The 26164-nt window shown below is 35.0% G+C and overlaps 1 protein-coding gene across 1 annotated transcript in view; it reads left to right on the forward strand.

Moving 5' to 3' along the window:
• The window catches only part of sspo (SCO-spondin), a gene marked incomplete at both ends in the record, with an annotated part of 85763 nt that overhangs the window by 17770 nt on the left and 41829 nt on the right, over positions 1–26164 (forward strand). Inside the window, 32 exons of the mRNA XM_079407188.1 lie at positions 771–898; positions 990–1099; positions 1188–1337; positions 1428–1521; positions 2447–2856; positions 4209–4445; positions 5120–5350; positions 6119–6241; positions 7170–7270; positions 7984–8194; positions 8298–8450; positions 10670–10807; positions 10986–11168; positions 12253–12403; positions 12646–12805; positions 13660–13714; positions 13827–13940; positions 15854–16102; positions 17226–17353; positions 17630–17771; positions 17865–18017; positions 18736–18944; positions 19717–19880; positions 20033–20246; positions 20363–20504; positions 21416–21676; positions 21762–21917; positions 22966–23112; positions 23209–23373; positions 24538–24729; positions 24901–25023; positions 25973–26102. Coding sequence (XP_079263314.1) covers positions 771–898; positions 990–1099; positions 1188–1337; positions 1428–1521; positions 2447–2856; positions 4209–4445; positions 5120–5350; positions 6119–6241; positions 7170–7270; positions 7984–8194; positions 8298–8450; positions 10670–10807; positions 10986–11168; positions 12253–12403; positions 12646–12805; positions 13660–13714; positions 13827–13940; positions 15854–16102; positions 17226–17353; positions 17630–17771; positions 17865–18017; positions 18736–18944; positions 19717–19880; positions 20033–20246; positions 20363–20504; positions 21416–21676; positions 21762–21917; positions 22966–23112; positions 23209–23373; positions 24538–24729; positions 24901–25023; positions 25973–26102 — 5324 coding nt within the window. The remainder of the gene's footprint in view (positions 1–770; positions 899–989; positions 1100–1187; positions 1338–1427; positions 1522–2446; positions 2857–4208; positions 4446–5119; positions 5351–6118; positions 6242–7169; positions 7271–7983; positions 8195–8297; positions 8451–10669; positions 10808–10985; positions 11169–12252; positions 12404–12645; positions 12806–13659; positions 13715–13826; positions 13941–15853; positions 16103–17225; positions 17354–17629; positions 17772–17864; positions 18018–18735; positions 18945–19716; positions 19881–20032; positions 20247–20362; positions 20505–21415; positions 21677–21761; positions 21918–22965; positions 23113–23208; positions 23374–24537; positions 24730–24900; positions 25024–25972; positions 26103–26164) is intronic.

Raw genomic sequence — 26164 nt, forward strand, 5'->3', positions numbered from 1 at the left:
AAAAATATAAGAAAAATACTATTTTACTAAAATTACATTTTATTTTTATATACTATGTTGTCTAAAAACATTAAAATATTACTAAAATTGACAATTTTAACACAATTTTGTATAAAAATATAAGAAAATTAAAATTTTTAATATACTATTTTGCCATTAAAAAATCTAAAAGTAAAAATAAAATCATAATAACCATTCATTTCTGAAGCAAATGTTATCTAAATGCAAAGGTCATTGCACACCGAGTCCAAAATTTATGCACGTTAAAAAATAAATACGACCTCACATCGTGTCAATCACGTTTACACACTGCCTCCGAAACTTTCGTCCGTCATAAAAAAATTCGGATCAGGTTCGACTTTCTGCATTTTCGCATCCATAGCATGCATTTTGATAGGAAAGGATGAGGAATACGAGAAAAAAATAAAAACGCATGCAGAAATGTCATACTCAGTGTGCAATGACCTTAAATCTCAAATCAGGTGAGAAATAAGATTACTAAGATTCACCTTTCCCTGAAGTTCAGGCAAAAACGGTCTCTACAGAAATTATGCAATTCCTGATTGGACCTTTAAAGTAAGACTTAATTTATATAACACAGGCTATAATGTTTACAGTGCTTCACAGCAAACATATCATGTCATACAATAATATAATCATTCAAATCAAAGTAAAATAAAGAATAATGATGTTATAGTATCAAATATCAGACAAAGTATCTTTATCACAGTAGTTCTTGTAAGTGTTAAATGACCTTTCTTGACCTTCAGATCAACCCTCACCGGGTGACGTGGGCCAAAAAGAAGTGTGCAGTGATCAGTCAAGAGATCTTCAGCTCGTGTCACTCAGAAGTGCCGTTCCAGCAGTACTACGACTGGTGTGTCTTTGACGCCTGTGGGTAAGAAACCCTATTCGATGTATCACATGCATCAGGATCTCTATTGTTCATACTGTACTGAGGGCTTTTAAGAGTTTGCTGTGTTTTGCAGGTGTGACTCAGGCGGTGACTGTGAGTGTTTGTGTACGGCTGTAGCTGCGTATGCTGAAGAGTGTAACCGCAGAGGAGCGTATGTGCGCTGGAGGTCACAGGAACTCTGCCGTGAGTCTGCTCAGTGAGTTATTATACCCATCCGACTGACTTCTACACATTTTGTGTGTATAATATTGTGTCTGTTGTGTGTCTCCAGCGCTGCAGTGTGAGAACGGTTTGGTTTATGAGGCCTGTGGTCCTGCCTGTTCTCCAGCGTGTCCTGGTACTCCTTCTGTCTCTGATTCCCTCTGCAGCGCCCTCTCCTGTGTGGAGGGATGTTTCTGTCCTCACGGCACTGTGAGACACGGTAAGAGGAGTGTGTTTATGTGTGTGTGCCTTCTAGTTTGCAGTAGTTTTTATGCATACAGGATGTCTGATGTCTGTCTGTCATCTGCAGATGATGCCTGTATCCCTCCGTCTCAGTGTCCGTGTGAGTGGGACGGATCTTTATTTCCCGCAGGAGCAACTGTCACTCAGCACTGTCAGAACTGGTCAGTTTAGAGAGTCTGTTTGTTAATTTAAAGTTTAAGCACTGCAGCAAACAGAATTGCAATTTACTTTTGTAAATATACCTTTTTGGTCAAACTTACAGAGGGGGATTTATTAAGAATGAATTACATGTGCTGATTGTTTTGTTTATTTTAGGCATGCACAGATTTTGCATTGCAATTCTGGCCAATGATTATGATTATTTTCATTCCATGGTTAACAGCGGATAAATGATAAACAGGTGAAAAATAATATTTTGTCTAAAATAGATAAATAAATAATCAAATTTGACTAAAATTACTATTTTAATATATTATTTGATCTAAAACAGAAATATAAAAATATAAAAATACTTTTTCACTAAAATTACTATTTTAATGTACTAAGTTTTCTAAAAACAAAATAAAAGTACTAAAATTACTATTTTAATATACCATTTTATCTAAATAAAAATAAAAAATGCAATTTTACTAAAAAATACTATTTTAATATATTATTTTGTCAAAAACAAAAATATAAAATTAAAAATAAAATCAGTAGCTTTAAACACTGCATGTGAATTTATGCTCAAAAACAGTAATATAATACATTGCTAATTTTTTATAATACATTATTAAATATTAACATGGTAAAGGTTATCTAAATGTAAATTTAGGTAAAAATAAGCATCCCGAAAACTGATATAATATCAATATTTTGTACATCCCTAATTTATTTGCACACATTATCTGTTTCAGCAAAAGGAATTATGCAAGTTATGTAATGATGCATACATACCCAAAAATATTGCTGAAAGCAAGTTTATGAATAAAGCAGCAGTGTTTCAGCTGAAGTAAATAACAATTCACTTAAATATGCATTGGACTGTGCTTGGTTAATAACCATTTTTTGCTCTTTTAATCCTAAATTCTGTGCTCTGTCCTTCAGCTCTTGTTCTGACGGTTTGTGGCGTTGTGTTGGCTCTCCATGTCCTCCTCCGTCTCCCTGTGAGGACTCAGAGTTCCTGTGCTCTGGCGGCTCTCAGCGCTGTATTCCTGCCGTCTGGCTCTGTGATAATGAAGACGACTGCGGGGACGGTTCGGATGAGGTCTGTCCCTCCACCTGTCCTCCAGATCAGTTCCGCTGCTCCGGTGGGGCCTGTTTACCGCTGGAGCTCAGGTGTAACGGTCATCCCGACTGCGCCGACCAATCAGACGAGGACTTCTGTGCCCCGACCTCACCAGAACCTGGCTGTCCGGCCGAAGAGTTCAGGTGTGCGAGCGGACGCTGTCTGCCGGCTCATAAAGTCTGTGATGGGAGACTGGATTGTGGATTTGCTGATGATTCTGATGAAGACGGTATGTTTGATGAATTTATAAGGCTTTAAATCATCAACATGATCAAAACCTTGCTGTAAATCCTGTCACACACAATTTACTCCATGCCTTCTGTCGTCTGATTGATAGTTTAGACTTTTTTTAGGAAGTAAAAGGTGTTTTGGTGTAATTGTAGAAACGTTCAGCTTCGGCTGGTGCTTCATGTGTCTTTTGCTGTCAAATCTTGACTGATTTTGATCAAGTAAACGTCAGAATAACTGCAGTCATATTTCCAGATGAACTCTTACTGGACTGAAGCAGCTCAGCTTTACTTGATTCTCCATCAATCATTTTTTAGAAAAAACACTGTCTCTCAAATCTGATCATCAGGATCTTTTGAGGAACATTTGTTTCCAGAAGCTTTACTTTCACTGTTCCTCAGCGGAGGAATGATCTTCACAAGCCTCCAAAACATCTCACATCTTCTGAGGAGCGTTTATTTCTTCATCTCTCTATTATATGTTTGCATCATTTCAATCTCATCTGACTAAAACATATAATTGGAGATGTGGATTAATGACTGATATTTATATGATCTTATGTAGGTACTTGCTATACTTTTATAAAGATCTTGCTGTTTTACATTACAAGCATCACAATTAAAATTTTTTGGCCATGTAAATATGAGTATCTGCAATAAATTATTATATATTTTGTCTGAAAACGTAAAAATAAAAACAGTTTATACGCTGTTTATAAGTGAATTTAGGCTTAAAAAGTAATTTAATGTAAAGTATAATAAAAAATCATTATTAAATTATTAATGTCATTAATCATTAACAAGGCAAATAGTATCTACATGTAAATTTAGGAGAAAATAAGAATGTCGATAATTAATATGATATTAATATTTTGCACATCCATATTTTTTTGGGGGGGGAGTTTTGTCTGTGTTTTAGCTAAAGAAATATATAACGATGCATATACACTGAATATTAATATTTTCAGAATATTACTGAAAGCAATTTGTATGATGACAGTCATTTTGGCTGATCTAACTGATTACATTACAAGCGATTAGAATTTAATATTTTTTATCAAATATAAATATATAAATATCCACATCTGCACCAAATTACATATTAATCCTCTGAATAAAATAGAAATGTTTTTCGCTCCATATTCTCACTTTCATACTGTATGAGGCAAAAACCTGATGGATCAAATATGATATGATGATTTTTATTTATTTTTTTTTGTCTAAAGGTAAAGAAAATAATTTTTGTCTGACTATCATTTCATATGTCAGGCTTTACAGCAGAATTCTGTCATCATTCACATGATAAAAAGCCTGACTGATCCTGTCGTGATGTTAATGTTGAGTGTTGTTGCAGACTGTGGCGTGTTGTGCAGACAGGACGAGTTCCGCTGTTCATCAGGCCGGTGTGTTCTGTTCCTCCACCACTGTGACGGTCACGATGACTGCGGAGACTACAGCGATGAGAGAGGGTGTGTGTGTGCCATCGGAGAGCTGCAGTGTCCTGGAGGTCAGTGTGTGTCTGCAGAGAGAGTGTGTGACGGTCACAGGGACTGTCCGTCCGGCATCGATGAGCTCATCTGTCCTGTCAAAGGTATGCAAAACAGGATTTCCGTTGCTCTTCTGTACTATGAACACATACTAATGCTCATCAGTTCAAAAAAGTGCATTTATTAGAAACTAAACTGCAAAACCATTTATTTACAATTTTTCAAGTATAAAGACAATCAACTAACTATTCTACAAATATTCTACTCCTTTCTTAATTAATGTAAAAATTTGCAAAGAATAGAAATAAAGTAATAACTTAATATGATAAGGGTATATTTTTAAAGGGTCAAGAACTGCAAAAAATAATTAATTCAGAAATGACATTTATGACATTTAAATCAAATAAATCAAGTAACTCAAAACTTTAACTTCAACTCTTTAATTACATAAAACATAATTACAAAATATATATAAAAACTTATTTTAAATGCCAAAAAACATTGAACTTTGACCAACATTTATGACTGAGCTATTTACAGTTTTTTTTTAATAAATAGAACAGTTATGGGTCAACATAACATATATAACATATCATAATAATAAAGTAAAATAAATCAATAACAAATAATAACTCAAATAAAATAAATGTAAAAAATATAATACAATTAAAATTTACAGTTAAGTATTGACAGTAGCATCAGATTCAAAGATTAACTGAAAATTTGTTGCAGATATAAAGCATTTTTATTATCAAACTAACTGATGCTGTGATTTCAGGATGCAGTCAGTTTGAGTTCGGCTGCACTAGTGGTCAGTGTGTGCCGTTAGCGTGGCGCTGTGACGGCGAGACGGACTGTCTGGATGGGAGCGATGAGAAACGCTGTTCCCGCACATGTCAGTCTGACCAGTTCCTCTGCCAGACCGGCGACCAGTGCATCCAACACCAGCAGCTGTGTGACGGGACGCCCCACTGCAGAGACGCCTCAGACGAGAGCGTGGACAACTGCGGTGAACAACACACACACACACACACAAGCACAAACACACACACACACACACACACACAAGCACAAACACACACACACACACAAACACACACAAGCACAAACACACACACACACACAAGCACAAACACACACAAACACACACAAGCACAAACACACACACAAGCACACAAGCACAAACACACACACACAAACACACACAAGCACAAACACACACACACACACACAAGCACAAACACACACACAAGCACACACACACACACACACACACACACAAGCACACACACACACACACACACACACAAGCACAAACAAATACACACACACACACACACACACACACAAGCACACACACACACACACACACACACAAGCACAAACAAACACACACACACACACACACAAGCACAAACACACACACAAGCACACACACACACACACACACACACACAAGCACACACACACACACACACAAGCACAAACCACACACACACAAACACACACAAGCACAAACACACACACACACACACAAGCACAAACACACACACAAGCACAAACACACACACAAGCACACACACACACACACAAGCACACACACACACACAAGCACAAACACACACACACACACTAATTCCTCTATGACTATTATTCCTAAAAGAAGTTAGTTATCTCATTTCCGCCAATCACTGAGTGCATCTGTTCACTGGACATACTGAAGCCACTATTTTTTTGAGTGTGTGTTGTTTTCATATGCATTATTTTTTCTCACCAGGTTCCACACGGATTCCTCCCTGTCCGGGAAGTTTCTCCTGTGATAACCGCACGTGTGTTAACATTTCACGTGTGTGTAACGGGATTCCTGATTGCCCTAAAGGAGAGGATGAGATACTCTGCGGTTAGTTTCTACAAAATATGTCTAGAATTTTTATTGAGATGAATATTTAATGAATTATAATCAATAGAGCTGTTTATTCTATATGCAGAATAACATTCTAAAACAAAGATGTACATGTTGAATTTTGGGAAAAACATCACAGAAACACAACAATATTTTTAATTCTTAATTAGTATTAGTAGAATTTGTATTCAATTTCATATCAGAAGCAAAGAGGTTGAATTTTTGTGCAATTATATTTTAATCATACTGCAGATCAGTTTTATTTACACAAATGTAGATTTCTTAGTTTTTCCCAATTTTGTGGCATTTAACAATTATTTAAACGTTTTATTTCAATCCTTAAAGCAGCTGACAAGAAGGATCACCATAAAATTCTCTAAATTATATATATCACATCAAATTTGGCAGATAAATCACCCCCAAATAAGGTCATTTAAAGTCATTATTTTGTTAAATGACAAAAGCATCAAATAGATATTATAAAAAAAAAGTAGCTTTAGAAGGACATTTATTCTTTTTCTTATTTTTTTTTCTTTTGTCTTTTTTTTTATTTATTTGTGGGTATCAATTTTATTTTTCAGGATTTTTTATTATTATGGAAATATTATTACTATTATTATTATTATTATTATGAAATGATACTCTAAAATAAGAGATTTCCATTAGGTGGCGATAAAAATCATAATGAAAAAGTCATTAATTAATTAATTCATACATTCATTCATTCATTTGATTCATTCAAACTGCTGATTCATTCAGGAATAAAGTAAATGTCTCTCTTTATGAATACTCCATTAATTCATTGGTTCACCTAATTCATTCAAACAAATCACCGCTGTATTTTGCTTAGAGATTTTGCTTAGAACAGTTCTGGTGTGGGAGCTGTGATAATTATTAAACTATGTACAATTCTCTCTCTCTCCAGATAAAGTCAGCCCCTCCACAGCGCCACCTAGTGAAGGAAACACCAGTCGTGTCTGTCCAGAGTTCACCTGTGCTGATGGATCCTGTGTGCCCTTCAACACGGTACAGACACTCGTCTGCGTCAAATCAATATTAATGTGTATATTTGTGTTTATACATCATAAATACTACCTTGTTTTTTGGACATTTACCTTGGAGTACCATGCAAATACCATGGTATATAAATATGTGGCCCTGGAGCACAAAAGCAGTCATGAGTAGCACAGGTATATTTGTAGCAATAGCCAAAAAAACATTGTATGGGTCAAAATTATCAATTTTTCTTTTATGCCAAAAATCATTAGGATATTAAGTAAGGATCTTGGTCCATAAAGATATTTTGTAAATTTCCTAGCACAAATATATCAAAACTTCATTTTTGATTAGTAATATGCATTGCTAAGAACTTAATTTGAACAACTTTAAAGGAGATTTTCTCAATATTTAGATCTTTTTGCACCCTCAGATTTCAGATTTTCAAATAGTTGTATCTCAGCCAAATATTGTCCGATCCTAACACACCATACATCAATGGAAAGATTATTTATTCAGCTTTCAGATGATGTATTAATATTTTAATTATTTTAAAATTAAAATTAAAAAATTGACACTTATGACTGGTTTTGTGGTCCAGGGTCACATATGGTAATCATTAATTTTCCCATCACAGTGTTTTTTTTTGTAAGAGAACAAATAGTAATGTTTCTGTATGATGGTGAGTTCATGATTGTTCAGGATGTGTTGAGACAGTGTGGTCTGTCGTTGTGTTGTTGTAGTTGTGTAACGGTGCAGCAGACTGTCCCGCAGACGCCTCAGACGAGACGGGCTGTGGTGTCTGGGGTCCCTGGAGCTCCTGGAGCCCCTGCAGCCGAAGCTGTGGATCAGGAACCATGAGCCGACAGAGGCGCTGCAGCCTGGAGGATTCAGACGGACACTGCAGAGGAAAGAAAACACAGCGACAGCAGTGCTACTCCACCGCCTGCCCTGGTAAAGTATATTACACCATGTAAATAAATACCTGATGTATTTACATATGTCTAAGAGAAACGTTTCCGGAGTCAGATGTTGAGTTTTTGGCTCCGTCCAACAGTCGATGGCTACTGGCTGCCGTGGGTCACGTGGTCGAACTGCAGTAAAGGTTGTGGCGGTGTTGAAGTCCGCCAGAGAGAGTGTTTCCCACCGCAGAACGGAGGCAGAACCTGTGCAGAACTACCTGGAGAAACTAACCTGACTACAGACATCAGTAAGAACCAGAATAAACAACCTCGAGCAGATAAACCGCTGGTCACTAGTTTAAATCTTCACTGGTTACCAGTTTAGTTGCATTGGTTAAGCTGGTCTACCTCCAGTTATAACCATGTTGGCCTTGCTTTATTTATCCATCTAAAATAGCTGGACCAATGTTTTGGAGCTGGTCTAATTTGGTCATAAGTAGTTGGCCAAAGTAGTTTAAATTTCAACAGGGGATGTTAGAGTAATTATACTTTTATTTTATTTTTTTATATATAATATATATATATATATGTGATGTTTTTGTTTGCACTGCAGCAACACAAAAAAACTGAGAAGAAAAGTCAAACTTGATAAAATTTCACACAGAACTCAAAAATGGACTGGACAAAATTATTGGCACCTAAAATTGTAAGAAATAATTGCTTTTCAAGCATGTGATGCTCCTGTAATTTGTATTTAAACACACCTGTGGCAAGTAACAGGTGTGGGAAATATAATAATCACACTTGCAACCAGTTAAAATGGAGAAAAGTTGACTCAACCTTTGTGTCGTGTGTCACACTGAGCATGGAGAAAAGAAAGACGTGTAAAGAGTTGTCTGTGGATTTGAGAGAAAACATTGTGGAAAAACACGGACAATCTCAAGGCTACAAGTCCATCTCCAGAGATCTTAATGTTCCTGTGTCCACTGTGTGCAATATCATCAAGAGGTTTACAGCCCATGGCACCCTGGATGTGGACGGAAGAGCACAATTTCTGAAAAATTACAACAAGGATTATTCAAATGGTGGATAAAGAACCCTGATTAACTTCCAAACAAATTAAAGCTGATCTGCAGACACAGGGTACATCAGTGTCAGCTCGCACTATCCTTCGCCATCTGAATGAAAAGGGACACTATGGTAGGAGGACGCTACTGCTGACACAAAGGCATAAAAAAGCAAGACTGGAGTTTGCCAAAACTTATGTGACAAAACCACAATCCTTCTGGGAGAACGTACTGTGGACAGATGAGACAAAAGTAGAGAACTGTTTATAGAAAAAGAAATGAGGCCTTTTAAGAAAAGAACACAGTCCCTGCAGTCAAACATGGTGGAGGTTCAAAGATGTTTTGGGGTTGCTTTGCTGCTTCTGGCACTGAATACCTTGACTGTGTGAACAGTATCATGAAATCTGATGATTACCAAAGAATTTTGGAGCGCAACGTAGTGGCCAGTGTCAGAAAGCTGCGTCTCCACCAGAGGTCATGGGTCTTACAGAAGGACAATGACCTGAAACACACTTCAGAAAGCAAAAAATGTTGTTCCAATGCAAAAAAAAAAAAAAAAAAAAACGTGAATACCAAAACATTTGCAACTGCAACAATTTTCTGAGAGAAGGGTTGCATTTTTTGACAGAATTGCAAGGGTGCCAATATTTTTGGCCATGACTGTATGTATGCGTGTATGTGTATATATATATATATATATATATATATAAGTTGATCATTGATGATGTGCTCAAGTTGCACCTTTGGGTGTTTAGAAACCATTTATTTATTTGTTTTTGTTTATTTCCTTATGCTGGTTTTTGTTACTATTATGAAAAAAATATAATCTTAGTATTGTAGTGTGGAAAAAATATTAAATTTAATAGGTTAACTATTATATATTAAGTATATTGTTAAAATAAAGTAAAATGAAAGGCATTGCAACAATACCGATTATCATATTATACTAACTATTCACTAAAATACTTTATCTATCTGTCTGTCTATCTAATCTATCTATATAAAACCAGGGTTATTTATGTAAACTAAAAAATACATATTATTTTTATTAGAATTGTCATTTTTAACTTGATGTAATCAAATCAAAAACTAAAATAAATTTAAAAAATAATACCAACTATATGGAAATAAAGTATTAATTAAAAATCATAAATACTCACCAAAACATTAGCTAAAATGAAAACAGAAAATAAAAAATTATTTAAAATATTAATAAAATAACATAACAAAATACAAAAACAGAGTACAAAAGTTTACCAAATAAGCCAGGTTTATTTCAATTAGTCTGACTTATTTTGAACCAAATAAAATGGCAATAAGCCAGACTAACTGAAATAAGCCTGGCTTATTTGGTAAACTTGTTTTATGGAACAGGTCGGTTTGTTTGCTCTTTTTTTGTTAAATGAGCTCCGTGATGAAGCTCTGAATGTTTCCCAGCTGAACACACGTGTGTTTTTCAGGGCCATGTCCTCAGGACGACTGTGTTAACGTCTCTTGTCCAGCGGGCCTTGTCAGACACAACTGTGCGCCGTGCCCTTTGACCTGCGCTCACGTATCCGGGGCAACAGCATGTGACCACAACTCCAGGTGTTTCACAGGTGAGCCGTTAACTACACTGTACTTCTCTGAATACTTCACAGCATCTTTAATGTCACTGAGGGTCATCCATAAATGACAATACTGTGGTAATATACTGTAAATACTATATTAATTCTAAAAGTACTGTATATTCGTGGTTGTTTGTATCCTCTCATTTCTTCTGTTGTTTCGTGTCAGGCTGCTGGTGTCCTGATGGGAAGGTCATGAATCACGAGCAGCAGTGTGTCCGGCCGGAGGAGTGTGTGTGTGAGGTGTCTGGGGTTCGATACTGGCCTGGTCAGCAGGTCAAAGTGGGCTGTGACATCTGTGTGTGTGAGCGAGGACAAGCCCAGCGCTGTCACACCAACCCAGAGTGCTCAGGTGAACACACACACTCAAATACACACACATGTTAGGTTTCCTTGAATTGCGGGGACTTTCCATAGACGCCTATTTTTTAAATATTGACCAAACGATATCCCCTAAACCTACCCTTTACAGAAAACCTGTTTGCCTTTGTTATACTTTCAGATAAACATCATTTAGTATTTTTAATCTTTTTTTTTTCTTTCCACAATGTCCAAAATTTCAGGTTTTATGTATGTATAGAATAAACAAGAACACACACACATCACTCACACTCATTTAATAAAACATTCACATGTTCATGGTTCTCTGATCTGATATCGGTCACATCACATGCAGGTACACAAATAAAATACATCATAATTTTAGTGTTTTATTTGATTGGTTGAAAGTGATTTATTTCAGTGTATTTTATATTAAAATAATTTTAAAAAAAATTCATCAACCCATATGCACCTGTAAGAAATCACTCATTTGTTGATTGTAATACCTATGTATACATTATGATAATACTTGTTAAATTGTTTTTAATTGATGCTGATTTTAATTTCTTTTAAGTTGTTTTAAAAATGAATCTTTTACTGTAAAATATGATTAATTATTATAAAGCCATTAAATCATGTCAATGAAAAAAACATAAATATTCTTCATTTTATTTATGATTTAGCAAAATAATTTTATGATCAAGAAATTTATATTGAAATAATTTAATACACTTTGGCGTGTTCACGGTTCTCTGATGTTGGTTACAGTAATGATCAAATTACATGCAGGTAAACAAATAAAATGTTATGTATTTTTTAGTAAGAGTTTTATTTAAATATATATTTTTATTTTACTTTTTTTTTTTTTTACCCTTATTTAACATATGCAGTTTTCATTCCTGTGTTGACGTATTTCCTGTTGAAACAGGAAATTGGGATGAGACATATTGAGGCATATTATTTTTTAAATAGCCAGTAAACTTTAGTTTACATCTCAAACCAGCTAAGCCATGATTTACTTGCTATTGCTTAAATGTTCTGATTGTCTTTCTGTGTTTCTTGTTAAACTGTATCCTGCAAGGTTTTTAATTACAGCATATGTGTGTTTTCATCAGTTCACTGTGGCTGGTCATCCTGGTCTCAGTGGGGCGAGTGTTTGGGTCCGTGTGGAGTCCAGAGCGTCCAGTGGTCTTTCCGCAGCCCGAATAACCCCTTAAAACACGGCACCGGCCAACAGTGCCGAGGAATTTACCGGAAAGCTCGGCGGTTAGTATTAATATGTTGCAAAGCATCCTGAAGCTCTGAGAAATGTAAAACACATTTTTTGATTAGTCACATTAATGCATTCAGCAGATGTTTTTGTCCAAAACTACTTGCATTGCATTAATGCATTATAGATTTGATTAATACATGCTTTCCCTGGAAATTGAACCCATGACCCTGGCATTTCTAGTGCAATGCTTTAGCGGATGTTAATGATATTTTTCATGCTGTTTGTGTGTTCTCAGCTGTCAGACGGAGCCGTGCAGTGAGTGTGAAGATCAGGGACACACACATGCGGTGGGCGAGCGCTGGAAAGGCGGTCAGTGTCAGATGTGCCAGTGTTTGCCTAACCTCACTGTGCAGTGTGTCCCGTACTGTCCTTACGCTGCCACTGGATGCCCACAGGTGTGTGCGTGTGTGTGTGTGTGTATGTGCATGCGTTAAAAGACAAGTAATAGTCTTAAGTTAACTGAACTGATGAAAATAAAACAAAACTCTCTCCTGAATTTGCAGGAAGTTTGTGAGTTGATGAAATGCTAATAATTAATTAAATAGTAGAAATGTAAAATTAAATATATAAATGAATACATTTAAAACAAAATCACTCTAAATAAAACACTTACCAAAAATATCAAATATTTTATTTGTCTACCTGCATATCATTTGAACAAAAACTATCATCAGAGAACCATGAACATGAGAATGTTTTTATTATTTAAATATTAATTTCTTGATCATAAAATCATTGCCTCATTCCTGAAATTGTATAATTAATGAACATTTCAATGTTAATATTGTTATTTTTCTGTTTATTACTCTGAAACTGCTCTTAAACTGGCTGTTTTTTAAATGAATGTGAATTAATTTGTTCAGTTACACCAAAAAACACAGAAATCAAAATTTGTATTAAATTGATAGTTATTGCTGTAACTCTTAACCTAAGTTAATTCTTTAATTAACAGTGAAAAATACTTCTAAACCATTCATTAATCATATAAAGGCAATTTCAAAATTTTCTAATACATCACTAAAATCAAAAGTTGTATCTTTTAATATTATTTAATGGACCTGAGCTATAGTGAAATAATAGTTGTATTTTTATTAACTTACAAAATTAATAAATACTATAACAAATAGTTTGCTCTTTGTAAATGTTAGTTAATGCTATAACTAACATGAACTAATGGGACCTCATTATAAACTGTCACTGATATTGCGTTTTCAGGTTTAACTGGGTAACATTTCTTTCTCTGTTTCAGGCTCATATTCTGATTCCAGGGGAAGGAGACAAGTGTTGCTACTGTGAAGAAAAAGGTTTAACATATTTGTCATAGTTGTGGTTTTTGTATTCATAATAACACTAGATCATTCATGCAGTCAGAATGTGCTGTTGTTCATGCAGAAGTCTGTATTGTTGTGTTGTCAGGTAATGGCAGCACTATCATGACCACTACACCAATGATCCTGCCAATAACACTCGGACCCTCCACACCACCCGAGGGCCCTCCGCCCGTCCCGACATACCCTCTGCCACCTGCAGGTCAGTTTCATTCAAACATACAGCAGGACCAGTAGGGATGGGAGAAACAAAGCTTTTTGAAGCTTTGAATCAATTGAACCAATTGCTTCGAAAATTGATTCGATGTTTCAAAAACACTTGAAACAGCACATGCTGGCGACACCTGCTGTTGAAAACGTTGAAAAAGCATCAAGAACTCAGCAAACAAATGGAAATGTTTTTTAAAAAATACCATTTTAAGAAATAAATAATAAACACTTAAATACTATTAAATAATCAATAATGTGTTCAATAATTCAATGTTGTATTTAAAAATAGTTATTTATATTTTAATATTATATTATGCATTTATATTATTTTATGAATAAATCTAAATTAAAACATATAAAATATATTTTTTGCTGAGATTTGATGTAGTGACACAATTTTGCATCATGATTATGTTATGACGTCATCACGCAATGACATCACGTCATTTAGCAACTTTTAACAAATCAACCCTCCTTTATTCCCTGAAAATGAGTTGCAACGCTGAGCAGTACCATTATTAAACAGACCAACAGCTGCCGTTCACTCACTGATTTCTCATTTGAATGACAGTATTATATGAATGCATGCAGACAGTTCTGCTCAAAAGTCCACACACCCTTGCAGAATCACTGAAAGTGTTTAACTTGAACAAAATTAGAAGGATCATAAACGTTACATGTTATTTTTAATTTAATACTGTCCTGAATAAGCCATTTCAGATGTTTACATATTCAAAAGTTTACATACCCTTGATTCTAAATAATGTGTGTAGTTACGTGAATGATCCATGACTGTTTATGTTTTGTGATTTTGTTTTTTATAAGTACCTTATTTGACCTGAGCAGTTCCTCCAGGTCCTGCATATTCTTTGGTTTTCCAGCAGATTTCATATTATTAAACCCCTTCCAGTCGTGGCTTGTGTGATTATGAGATCCATCTGTTCACAACTGAAAGAAACAAGATGCACTAAGAACCCCCCCCCCCCCCCCCCCCCGACTCTTATGATTTTATATCTCACAATTCAGACTTTTTTTTTATCTCAATTGCAAGTTTACATCTCACACTTCTGTTTTTTTTATTTTGCAGTTCTTTTTTCCTCGCAATTGCTAGTTTATATCTTGCTATTTTGACTTTTTTCACACAATTCTGAATTTTTTCTCACTGTTGCGAGTTTATGTCTCAAGATTCTGACTTATTTTCTCAGAATTTATAAGATATAATAAAGTTCAGTTCCGAGGAAAAAAAAAAAGACTTTATATCTTGAGAAAAAAGTCAGAATTGTGATAGAAGTCATCGTAATTATCTTTTTTATTTTTTATTCAGTGGCAGAAACAGGCTTCCATAGACTCATGAACAACCATCACAAAACATAAAAATAGTTGTTGATCATTCAGATAACAGCACAGTATTACGAATCAAAGATGTGAACTTTTGAACAGATATTTCTTTTATAAATTCAGCTATTAATTTGCCACGTGAACGACAGTATATGTAACATCTGTTATTGTGAAACAGCTTATCCAGGACGGCATTAAAAAAAAAAAAAGCAGCGTTTATGATCCCTCTCATTTTGTTAAAATAATTAACATGAACAGATTCTGCAAGGGTAATTCTGTAAACTTTTGAGCAGAACAGTGTCATTTTTAATGCATATGGTCAAGAAAACTACTATAAATTACTTGCAAATACACATTTTTATTATGAAAACTCTTTAAATGCAGTACTGATTATGTGAAAATGTTGTCAAACCTATAATAACAAGTATTATTCATGTATATTGTATAATATAAAGGTGTTTTAATATATTTATTTATTTAGTGTTGATTTATTGATTTAGTCTTTGATGCATCAGTTATTTCTATCTCTTTATTTTCACATACTGTATTCTGTGTGTTGTTTTATAGATGAGTGTTGGTCCGCTCTGGGCGTTCAGTCGCTCCCCGCCAGCAGCTTCAGCGCCTCGTCCCATCAGCCCGGTCACCCTCCGTCAGCGGGACGTCTGCACGCTCGGGACCCCCACAGAGACCTGCAGGGCTGGAGCCCGGAGCCGGAGGAGTACAGAGAGCTCTCGCCTGGGACCCCTGAGGAGCACAGACACTCCTCACCCGGGCCGTACCTCCAGATAGACCTGCTCAGACACTACAACATCACAGGTCACAAACAACAGCTCATTTAAGAACATACAGTCCTGGAGTTCAGCTAGAATGCTGATGATATTTGAAAATTATATTGTTTAGAATCTCTATTTTAATTTCAGTGTACTTTAGTGACATAACAATGCTGTATATTTAAATATGCAATGCATTTTCAAGTTACAGTCTGCAAAAACTGTAAATAATATTGATAATAACTAGCACATTTTCTGAAGAGGATGTGGGTGGTGCTTGCTGTGGCAACAGTAAGCATAGGCTTCTGCTAGAGTGTTCTGGGTGGTTGCTAGGGTGTTGTTATGTGGTTACTAGGAGGTTGCTAGGGTGTTGCTATGTGATTACTAGGCGGTTCAGGATGGTTGTTAGGGTTTTCCTATGTGGTTACTAGTCAGTTGCTAGTGTGCTCAGGGTGGTTGCTAGGGTGTTGCTGTGTTGCTAGGTGGTTGATAGGGTGTTCAGGGTGGATTCTAGGGTTTTGCTTGGCGGTTACTAGGGAGTTGCTAGGGTGTTGTTGTGTGGTTATTAGGTAGTTGCTTGGGTGTTTTGGGTAATTGCTAGGATCTTGCTATGTGGTTACTAGGTGGCTGCTAGGGTTTTGCTATGTGGTTACTAGGAGGTTGCTAGGCGGTTACGGAGTTGCTGGGGTTTCTAGGTTTTTCAGGCTGATTACAGTCTGTTTGCTAGAATTATCAGGGTGGTTACTAGGGCGTTGTAATGTATTTACTAGGCAGTTTCTAGGGTGGTCTAGGTAGTTGCTAGGGCATTGTTCTTTGGTTTCTAGGATGTGCTGGGTGATTACAAGGGCATTGCTAGGTTGTTTGCTAGGATTATTTGTGTGGTTGCTAGGGCATTGCTAGGTGGTTGATAGGTTTTATGGGTAGTTACTTGGACATTGCTGTGTGGTTGCAAGGGTGTTGCTATGCATTTTGTAGAGTTCTCTGGGTGGTTGCCGGGGTGTATCTTGGTATTTGCTGGGTTGCTCTCAGTGGTTGCTTTGTCTGTGTTTTTCTGGCGCTGAAATATGGCTAATGCAAGACCATAACAGTGACGCTTTGCTTTTCATAATAAAGCTAAATAAAATGTTATATAATGTTAATAAACATGATGTTTGTTTGTGGTGTTGCAGGTGTGTTGACGCAGGGTGGTGGTGTGTTTGACACATTTGTTTCCAGCTTCTATCTACAGTTCAGCAGCGACGGACGTCAGTGGTTCACATATAAAGAGCTGATCACAGACGCCAGACCCAAAGCTAAGGTGACACACAATCACTCAACATCAACAACAGATAAAATCTCATCTAACACTTCAATTCATGTCCCACTTAAACACTACATGCAGCAAAGCAGAAACATTGACTTTTTTTCTGTCTGCTGTGGTTGCCTTCTCAAAGATGGAAAAAATATTTTGTGTAATTTTGTATTAAAGTATTTTGAATTTGTACTGCAGTAAACATTTCAACCACTACCTGTCAATATTACATACTGTAAGAAATAGGTATTTATATTTGGCTTTTCTGAACGTTTCTTCCAGGTGTTTCAGGGAAACAGTGATGACCGTGGCGTAGCTTTGGCCCGTCTGGACCGGATGGTGTCGGCTCGCTTCGTACGAATTCTGCCTCATGATTTTCAGAATGGAATCTATCTGAGGGCCGAAGTCATGGGCTGTGCTGATGGTATCTTTAGTTTCCCTCTCCATTACATTTTAAGTGTCAGAACAGCAAGTGAATAAAGTCCATCTAAAATTCTCTGACTCTCATTCCCATCAGAGCATGAGTGGTCAACTCCCATGCCGCCGCTGCGTCCCTGTAGAGAAAGCGAGTTCCTCTGCGGTAACGGCCACTGTGTTCCTGCTGGTCCTCAGGGGGCGCTGTGTGACGGGATCAACGACTGCGGTGACGGGACAGATGAGCTCAACTGCGGTGGGTACCAGTGTTAATATCACTAACTACAACAAAAAAAATATTTTTAAAAATGATCATTTGAATAACATAATAGCTGAAAAAAAAAAAAAAAAAAAAAAATATATATATATATATATATATATATATATATATATATATGTGTATTATTTCTTAGTTTTATTTCTTTTAGTTGCCATTTTTATGTACTTTAGTTGGTGTAATAAAATGACTAAAACCGAAATGAAAAAAAACAAAAACTAAATAGACTATTTTTGACAAAAAAAAAAAAAAAAAGGAAAAATTACTGGTATATTAATGATATTATAAAATATCAGTGGTGGGCATAGAGTCAGACCCAATCTGCTGGACAAGCTGGAATATATTCAGGGGGGGGGGGGGGGAATCGCCCTTGATTTAGTGTTTTATAAAGCTTGAAAATATATAATTAATTATTATAATACATTTTACCCCAGAACCCCCCAAAAAATTACATCAGATTTTACAGATTTAAATAAGAGAACAAATACTGCATGTCACTAATGCATTTATTTAAAATAAAATCTCCATTGAAAATAATGAGAATTACAAAAACTAATTGGAATTTGAAGGGAAAAAATATAAATAATGTCACAGTGCAAAACTCATTCATCCTAAAAGTAGGCTTCAGTTTTTCTGTGCATTTTTTCTTGCTTAACAATTTATTTTGTTATAAATGAAATATATCTTTTATGTTCAGGGACTCGTCCCGCTCCTACCAGAAGGCCTGGGGTTTGCCCGTCTGGTCAGTTCTCCTGTCCTCCTCCAGGAGGCTGTATTGAGGCGCAGCGCCGCTGTGATGGAGTTCCTCACTGTCCTGATGGAGCAGATGAGAGAGACTGTACACACACAAATATTACCCACGTTACCCCCACCGCTGCCCCTCTCAGGACACCCAGCAAGAAACCTGTGACCACACCGAGTGCCCTGACCACCACCGTGAGACTTAACCTGTTAACTAGATTCACAGTTAAAGCAGATCTGACAATGACATGCCCAAGCCATAAGTAAAGCCTCTGTCACAATGCAAAATATTTTATATTACATTTATTAAATATGTCTCATTTTCTTTAATATAATATGGGATAAATGGTGTTGATAGAGCTCAAGTAGTACTATTGTGACTTTGCTGTCCAGAAGATTGGTTATGGTTGTGTTTTATTGAATTCTGTTTTTGTTTTTAATGTTTATCAGTTGTATATCAGATATATAGTAATTGTAATTAATCCTGGAATTAAATTTTAAATTTGAATTAAAATATTTTTCTTTGCATTTCCTAGGAAGGAGGGCCTGGTCAGAAAGGTAGGAACTCATATGATATATTATTATAGTTTTTGTTAATATTCTGAATTAGATTTTATTTAATTTTTTTTCTGTTTTCAGTTTAATTTTAGTTTAATAAATGTATTGTGTTTTCATAAAAAAACATGTCTATATATTTTTATTCATTTATATTTTATTTGTAGTTATTGTTGTACATCAAGTTAGACTAAATGAAAACGAGAAATCTTGAATATATACACACACAAACACACATGATTTCATCTCGTCTTGCAAATATATATATATATATATATATATATATATATATATATATATACACATATATATTATTTATTTATTTATTTTCCAGTTAATATTTTTCAAGTAACAAAAAAGTTTTTTATGCCTTTAGTTTTAGTTAACTGTAACAACCAGACTCTCACCTGTTTGTCACCCATCAGGTGTCTGTTCTTCTGCTCTGGGATTGGAGGATGGGCGTGTTCATTATGGTCAGCTGACCTCGTCCTCATACAGAGAGAATAATCCTGCAGACGCAGGCCGGCTCAACGTCGTACCCAATGTGTGAGCATTTTATGATGAATTAACATTATAAATGTATGAGTGTATGAATGCACAAACAAAGATAATATGGCCATCATCTCATCTTGCAAATAGAATAAACAAGATCAACTGCAACATGTACCATGATGCCTTTGATGACATTTGTCTCTCAGGATGGTGATGGAGCCAGGATGGAGTCCGCTGCCTGGAGACCCTCATCCATATTTCCAGGTGGATTTCCTGGAGCCCACATGGATTTCGGGTGTGGTGACGCAGGGCAGTGAGCGCATGTGGGGATACCTGACCAAATACAGACTGGCCTTCGCTTTACTGGAGAACCACTTCATCAACTTCACTGAGACTGGAGACAGAGGCTCTCCTCCGAAGGTAATCAAACCCATGCATCTGCCATTAGGTTTGAGCTGTGTTGATTAACATGAAAGTTAGCTGATTTAGGAATGAAATGGATGTGTAAATGAAGTTTATTGCTGTGTCTGTGTCAGATATTTGAGGTGAGGATGGTCGGCCAGATGCCCGTCACACGCTGGTTGGACAGACTGGTCCGAGCTCAGTTTCTCCGGATCATTCCTGTAGAGTTTCGCCACACTTTCTATCTCCGTGTGGAGGTGCTGGGCTGTAGAGGAGGTACGACTGGTGCCTGCTGGTTTTTCTTTTTAGTTTTCATTACTTCTCAGAGACTTGGGTGAATCAAGTGACCACGTCATATTTCATACCATTTTACATAAAAAAAAAAAAGTTTAATCATATTTTAATGACAATTACTTCTCTTTTTTTTTACATTGTGACATTATCATGACAATTAAACATATTAAAAGCCCAAACATTACCATAATGCAATGTTATTTTAGTATTACTGATATACTATTATAGTTTGTATTAATATTTAGAATTTTTTAACTTTTTGAATTTTATTTTCATTTTAATTTTAGTTAAATTTTTTGTTATTTTGGTGTGTTTTTGTAATTTTTACTATTTTGTGTTAGTATCCCTCGCTCTCTTTCTAAATGATAATTTTATGTTCCAGTTTTGATTTTATTAATTTTAGTACTTTAAGTTAAACCAAACGAAAATGAGAAATGTTGCCTTGGCAACTAGGTGAAAATAAAATAAGTTAAATTTTTTGTATTTTATTTTGTTTCAGTTATAGAATATGTATCATGTGACAAACATTGGTGTTTATGGTGTTAGTTTTAGATACCGATAATAACTTTGCCATAATCCAAAAACAAAAAAATTCCCATGGCTTCAATGCAATTTTTAATTATATTTTTAAAATAGTATAATTATTTTTATAGATTTTAAATAAAAATAGCAAACATGAATTAATTCTGTGATCTGTGCATGAAATATAATTTAGTAATTAAAACATTTTAAATAATTTTAATGGTCCTAGAAAATAGCCTTTTTTTAGCATTTTCTTTAAGCATTATATAATGCAATGTGTAATATATGTAATATTATTATATCAACCTCATAAGAAAAAAAATATTGTTAATTGCAACTAATAGAGTTATTATTTTCATTGTTCTGTTCAGATGAGTTGGTCACCCCTAGCAGTGAAGTGACCACAGCGCCAGCTGGTGTACCAGGATTACAGACCCGCACTGGACCAACAGGAGGTCCTGGTCACTATAACTACACCTCTGGACGTCCCGGACTTCACACCAAGAGTCCACAGGACGGCAGCCCTGGAGTGGCTCCGCCGACCCACATCACAACAGCGCCACCTGCTGTCGGTCCGACAGGAGAACCGGGCGTTCACATTCTGACACCTACACCCTACTTCAACACGACAGGTGTGTGTTTGTGTGTTTGACGCAGCAGGTAATGGTGTATAACACTAGTAAATGCTTTCAAAATACTGTAATCTATTTTCTAAAGGATTCTGGAAAACATCTACACCCTCTGATGATGGTTTACCCAGAGTTGTGTGTGTGGAAGGACAGTTTGCCTGCAGGACGTTCGGTTGTGTGGAAGCTGCTCTCGTGTGTGACGGCCGTGAGGACTGTCCCGACGGATCTGATGAAAATCGCTGTGGTAAATATTAAGCATTTATTTAGCTAATTACCTGTCATCAGTGTTGAGAAGGCTGCATAGAAGCTGCTAATCATAACTTAAAGTAGTTAAATTACAGTCAAGTTACCCTTCTGAAAAAGTATTTAAGAGCTTTATTTTTTTAAATAATGAACTGTCAGAACTGTGATATAATTTATTTCTGCATGCAGAATATTATTTATCTTGCACAAAAACAATGAGGATGTCAATTAAGGTAACAGTATTAGATGCATTTATGTATACCAAATATGCAGAAATAAAACATTGTATTCTGCATATAGTCAAGCATCAACAACAAACAACAGCATTTCACTTAATGTACATATATGACACATTATTTTAGTATTATTTATGTACTGTTATAATATTAATATTTTGAATTAGCTTTTATTTTTATATTTTTAGTTTTTATTCTAATTTTTGTTTTAGTAATTTTATGTGCATTTGTAATTTTTATTAATTTTGGGGTTATTTTAAGAGTTCATAATTTTTAATATTAATTTTATTAAAAAATGTAGTACTTCAGCATAAACTTATTTCAGATCTTTGCCAAGACAACATTTCTACATTTCATGTACGGTTTTAAAGTTAAAGTTTTTAATTTGATATTTATATTTCGGCTTTATTTCAGTTACTGAAAATTATTTTTATTTATTTTTCAACACTGTCACAATTATTCAGGTGAATCAGTTTTAAAAATGCTTTTTAGAAACTGTCTGATTTGATTATATAGCTATGACTACAGACTAACCTTAAACTTATTTTAAAAAGTTTTCAGAATTAAAAATCAAATATTTGCTTTATTTATCATTTATTGTTACATTTGATTTTTACTCTTATTACTTTTTATAATACACTTTTCTATTTTATTTTCTATTTTTTCAACTGGTGAAGGATAAGCTGAAAATGTTCAAATTATATTTTTAATAGTGTTGACTCTCCTAACACATATTAAAATAATTTATTGGCCATTTATAATATTATTTGTCTTAATCACAGAAGCATGACTAACACTAATCTCTGTCCTCAGGGTCCGTCACACCCTCTCAACGCCCCCTGCTGCCCAAACTCTGCTCCTCCAAACAGTTCAGCTGCTGGAGCGGGGAGTGTGTGAGTTTGGATAAGAGATGTGACCTGCACAGAGACTGTGCCGACGGCTCGGACGAGAGCGACTGCTGTGAGTCCAGAAACGCACATCTCAGATGTCTATATGTGAGCTGATCTCAGGTCAGGTGCATTGTGGGATTGAGAGGGGTCTGTTTGTGTCCTGCAGTCGACTGTATTCTGTCTCCCTGGACGTCCTGGAGTCAGTGCAGTGTGTCGTGTGGTCTGGGGTCACTTTTCCGCCAGAGGAACATCCTGAGAGACGCCCGGCCGGGTGGATCCTGCGGCGGCACACAGTTCGACAGCCGCGCGTGTTTCCTGCAGGCTTGTCCTGGTACAAACATGTTTCTGTATTAACAATCACAATGCATTCAAAATCTGCACACTGTTTTTGCATTCGACATAATATTATAGAACAGTCAAAATTAAAAGACTTTTCAACTGAAACCAGATTTTATCTGATTAATAACTTCTCATCAGTGAGTGAATGTGCAAGCATTTCAAAGTTATTGTGTTATTACTATAGTTACCCCGTTTCTATTAATAATAAAAGTAAGACATTTTTGGAATTTCAAGTTATACATGAACTATAGCAATGCTAGAAAATATACTGCATATATGCATGAGAATTTATATTTGAAGTTTATAAAAGCAAATAATCTGAGAATTGCCATAGTTAGCATAATTAATTATTGAAATGAATTTAATTAAACTTTGTTGATCTTGTAAGTAACTGAAAAACAGTCATAATTTATGAAACACATGCAACATTTTTTACAAAACAATATAAATGTTACCATGAAATTTTTATAAAAAAATATATTCATTTGACTTGCAAATGCCATGGCTTTCAGATGGAAAAGATGATTATTTTTTCATGCTGGATCATCAATATGCAAAGTGAAATGTGGACTTTATTTATTTTTTTTTCTTAATTATTGTACAGTTTTTAAATAGTTTATTTGTTCTGTAATTTATATTCGTTATGTGTTTTGTGTGTGTGTGTGTGTGTGTGTTCATGTGTATCACTAAAATTCAGTTCTAAAAGTGTGTGAGAAATATAGGAAAGAGGCTACATATATTATAATAATATATTACTAATATATGTTATACATACCTTTTCCAGGTATTTAATAACAATAAATAAAAGTTCTAGTAATAATAATAATTATATACATGATAAATTATAGTCATTTGAAAAGGAAATAATTTTTATTTTAATAATATTTAATAGATTATTTCAGTCTTAAATTTAATTATTATTTTTATTATTATTTCTTACATCAAAAATATGTGTATTTTGACAGTTTTAACCTATTTTTGTTTTCATTTCATCAAATGGGATTTTTTTTAAGTACCTCTTCTGGGTCCAAACTGAGCTGAATGTGTTATGATTGGTACGCTCTCATCTGTAAAAACATCACTTAACCGCAGTAAAATCACTGCAGTGCACGGATTCGAGGCTCATTCTTTTCTCTTATGAATTCTCTGTTCTCAGTGGACGGTCAGTGGTCTGAGTGGACGCAGTGGTCCGGTTGTGACGTCCTGTGTGGTGGAGGACTGATGGTGAGGAACAGGACCTGCTCGAACCCTCCACCTAAAAACGGTGGGAGAGACTGTGAGGGGATGAGCAGACAAACACACACGTGTAACACACAGACCTGCGGCCCGAACACAGACACACAGAGCGGTGAGCAATGCTACGCTTCTCATATTCACACGCTGCAAGGTGGTTTCAAAAGTATGCATGATTGTTGCATGAAGTTATACTTTGCCATAGTGCAACAGTCCTTGTTCTGAAATTTAGACTATTATTTGTAGTTTACTATATGCTCTTGTTGAATGAGATTGTTTGCTGCAGGCTGCACCGGAGGAATGATCCTGGTGGAGGAGTCGGATTGTTTGGCTGGAAAAATTGACCCGTGTCCCGTGACCTGCTCTGACCTGCATTCTGAGAGGAACTGCACCTTAAACTGCACTACAGGCACAACCTCACCTCTATTTTAAGACTGTTAATAGATGAAAAAAAAAATTACAATTAATCAGTTTTTTTAGATTTTATGTATTGTCTATGTCCTCTAGTATTGTATCTCAGATGATTTATATTGATGCATTTATATTGATTTAATTGATCAATACCGATATACAGAGTTAGCATATTTATAAAATAAATATGATTTTAAAATGTTATGTTTTATTTTAATAATATGAATTATTATTAATTATTATAGTGATAATAATAAATATATTATGTAGTATAGAAATATAGTAATTTGAAAAGGAAATTATTATTTAGTGCTGTCAAACGATTAATTGCATCCAAAATAAGTTTGTTTACATAATATATGCGTGTGTATTGTGTATATTTATTATGTATATATAAAGACACACACATACAGCATATGTTTTTAAAATATTTACATGTATTTACATTAATATAATTTATATTATATATAAATATATTTAATATATAAACGTAACATATGTTTCTTAAATATATACATGTATGTGTGTATTTATATATATATATATATATATATATATATATATATATATATATATATATATATATATATATATATATACATAATAAATATAAACAGTACACACGCATATATTATGCAAACAAAAACTTTTATTTTGGATGCGATTAATCGCGATTAATCATTTGACAGCACTACATATTAATAATTATTACAATTTATTATATTAAATGTATTATTTTAATATGAATCAATAATGAAATTTAATAATAACAATTTGTTATTTTAATATTTAATAAATAATTTCAATATATTTTTTATATAAAAACAATATAAATAATTAATGATACATAATTAATACATTTTCTTATTTTAGTCATATTTAATAAACTTTTTTAATGTTGTGTATATATATATTTATGTATATATGATTGTTCTTTGGTTGGTTAGGATGTCATTGTCCTCATGGGCTCTTCCTGCAAGACGGCCGTTGTGTCAATGCCAGTAAATGTGAGTGTTTATGGGAGGGTTCGGTCATCCAGCCTGGACAGGAAGTCAGTAACGGCAGCTGCAGCACATGGTCAGTAGATTCATTTGATTGCTGAGCGGTTCTTCTGATGATCTGGCCATGTTTAATGCTGT

Source organism: Barbus barbus (genome assembly GCF_936440315.1).
Source record: "Barbus barbus genome assembly, chromosome: 44".
Lineage (NCBI taxonomy): Eukaryota > Metazoa > Chordata > Actinopteri > Cypriniformes > Cyprinidae > Barbus > Barbus barbus.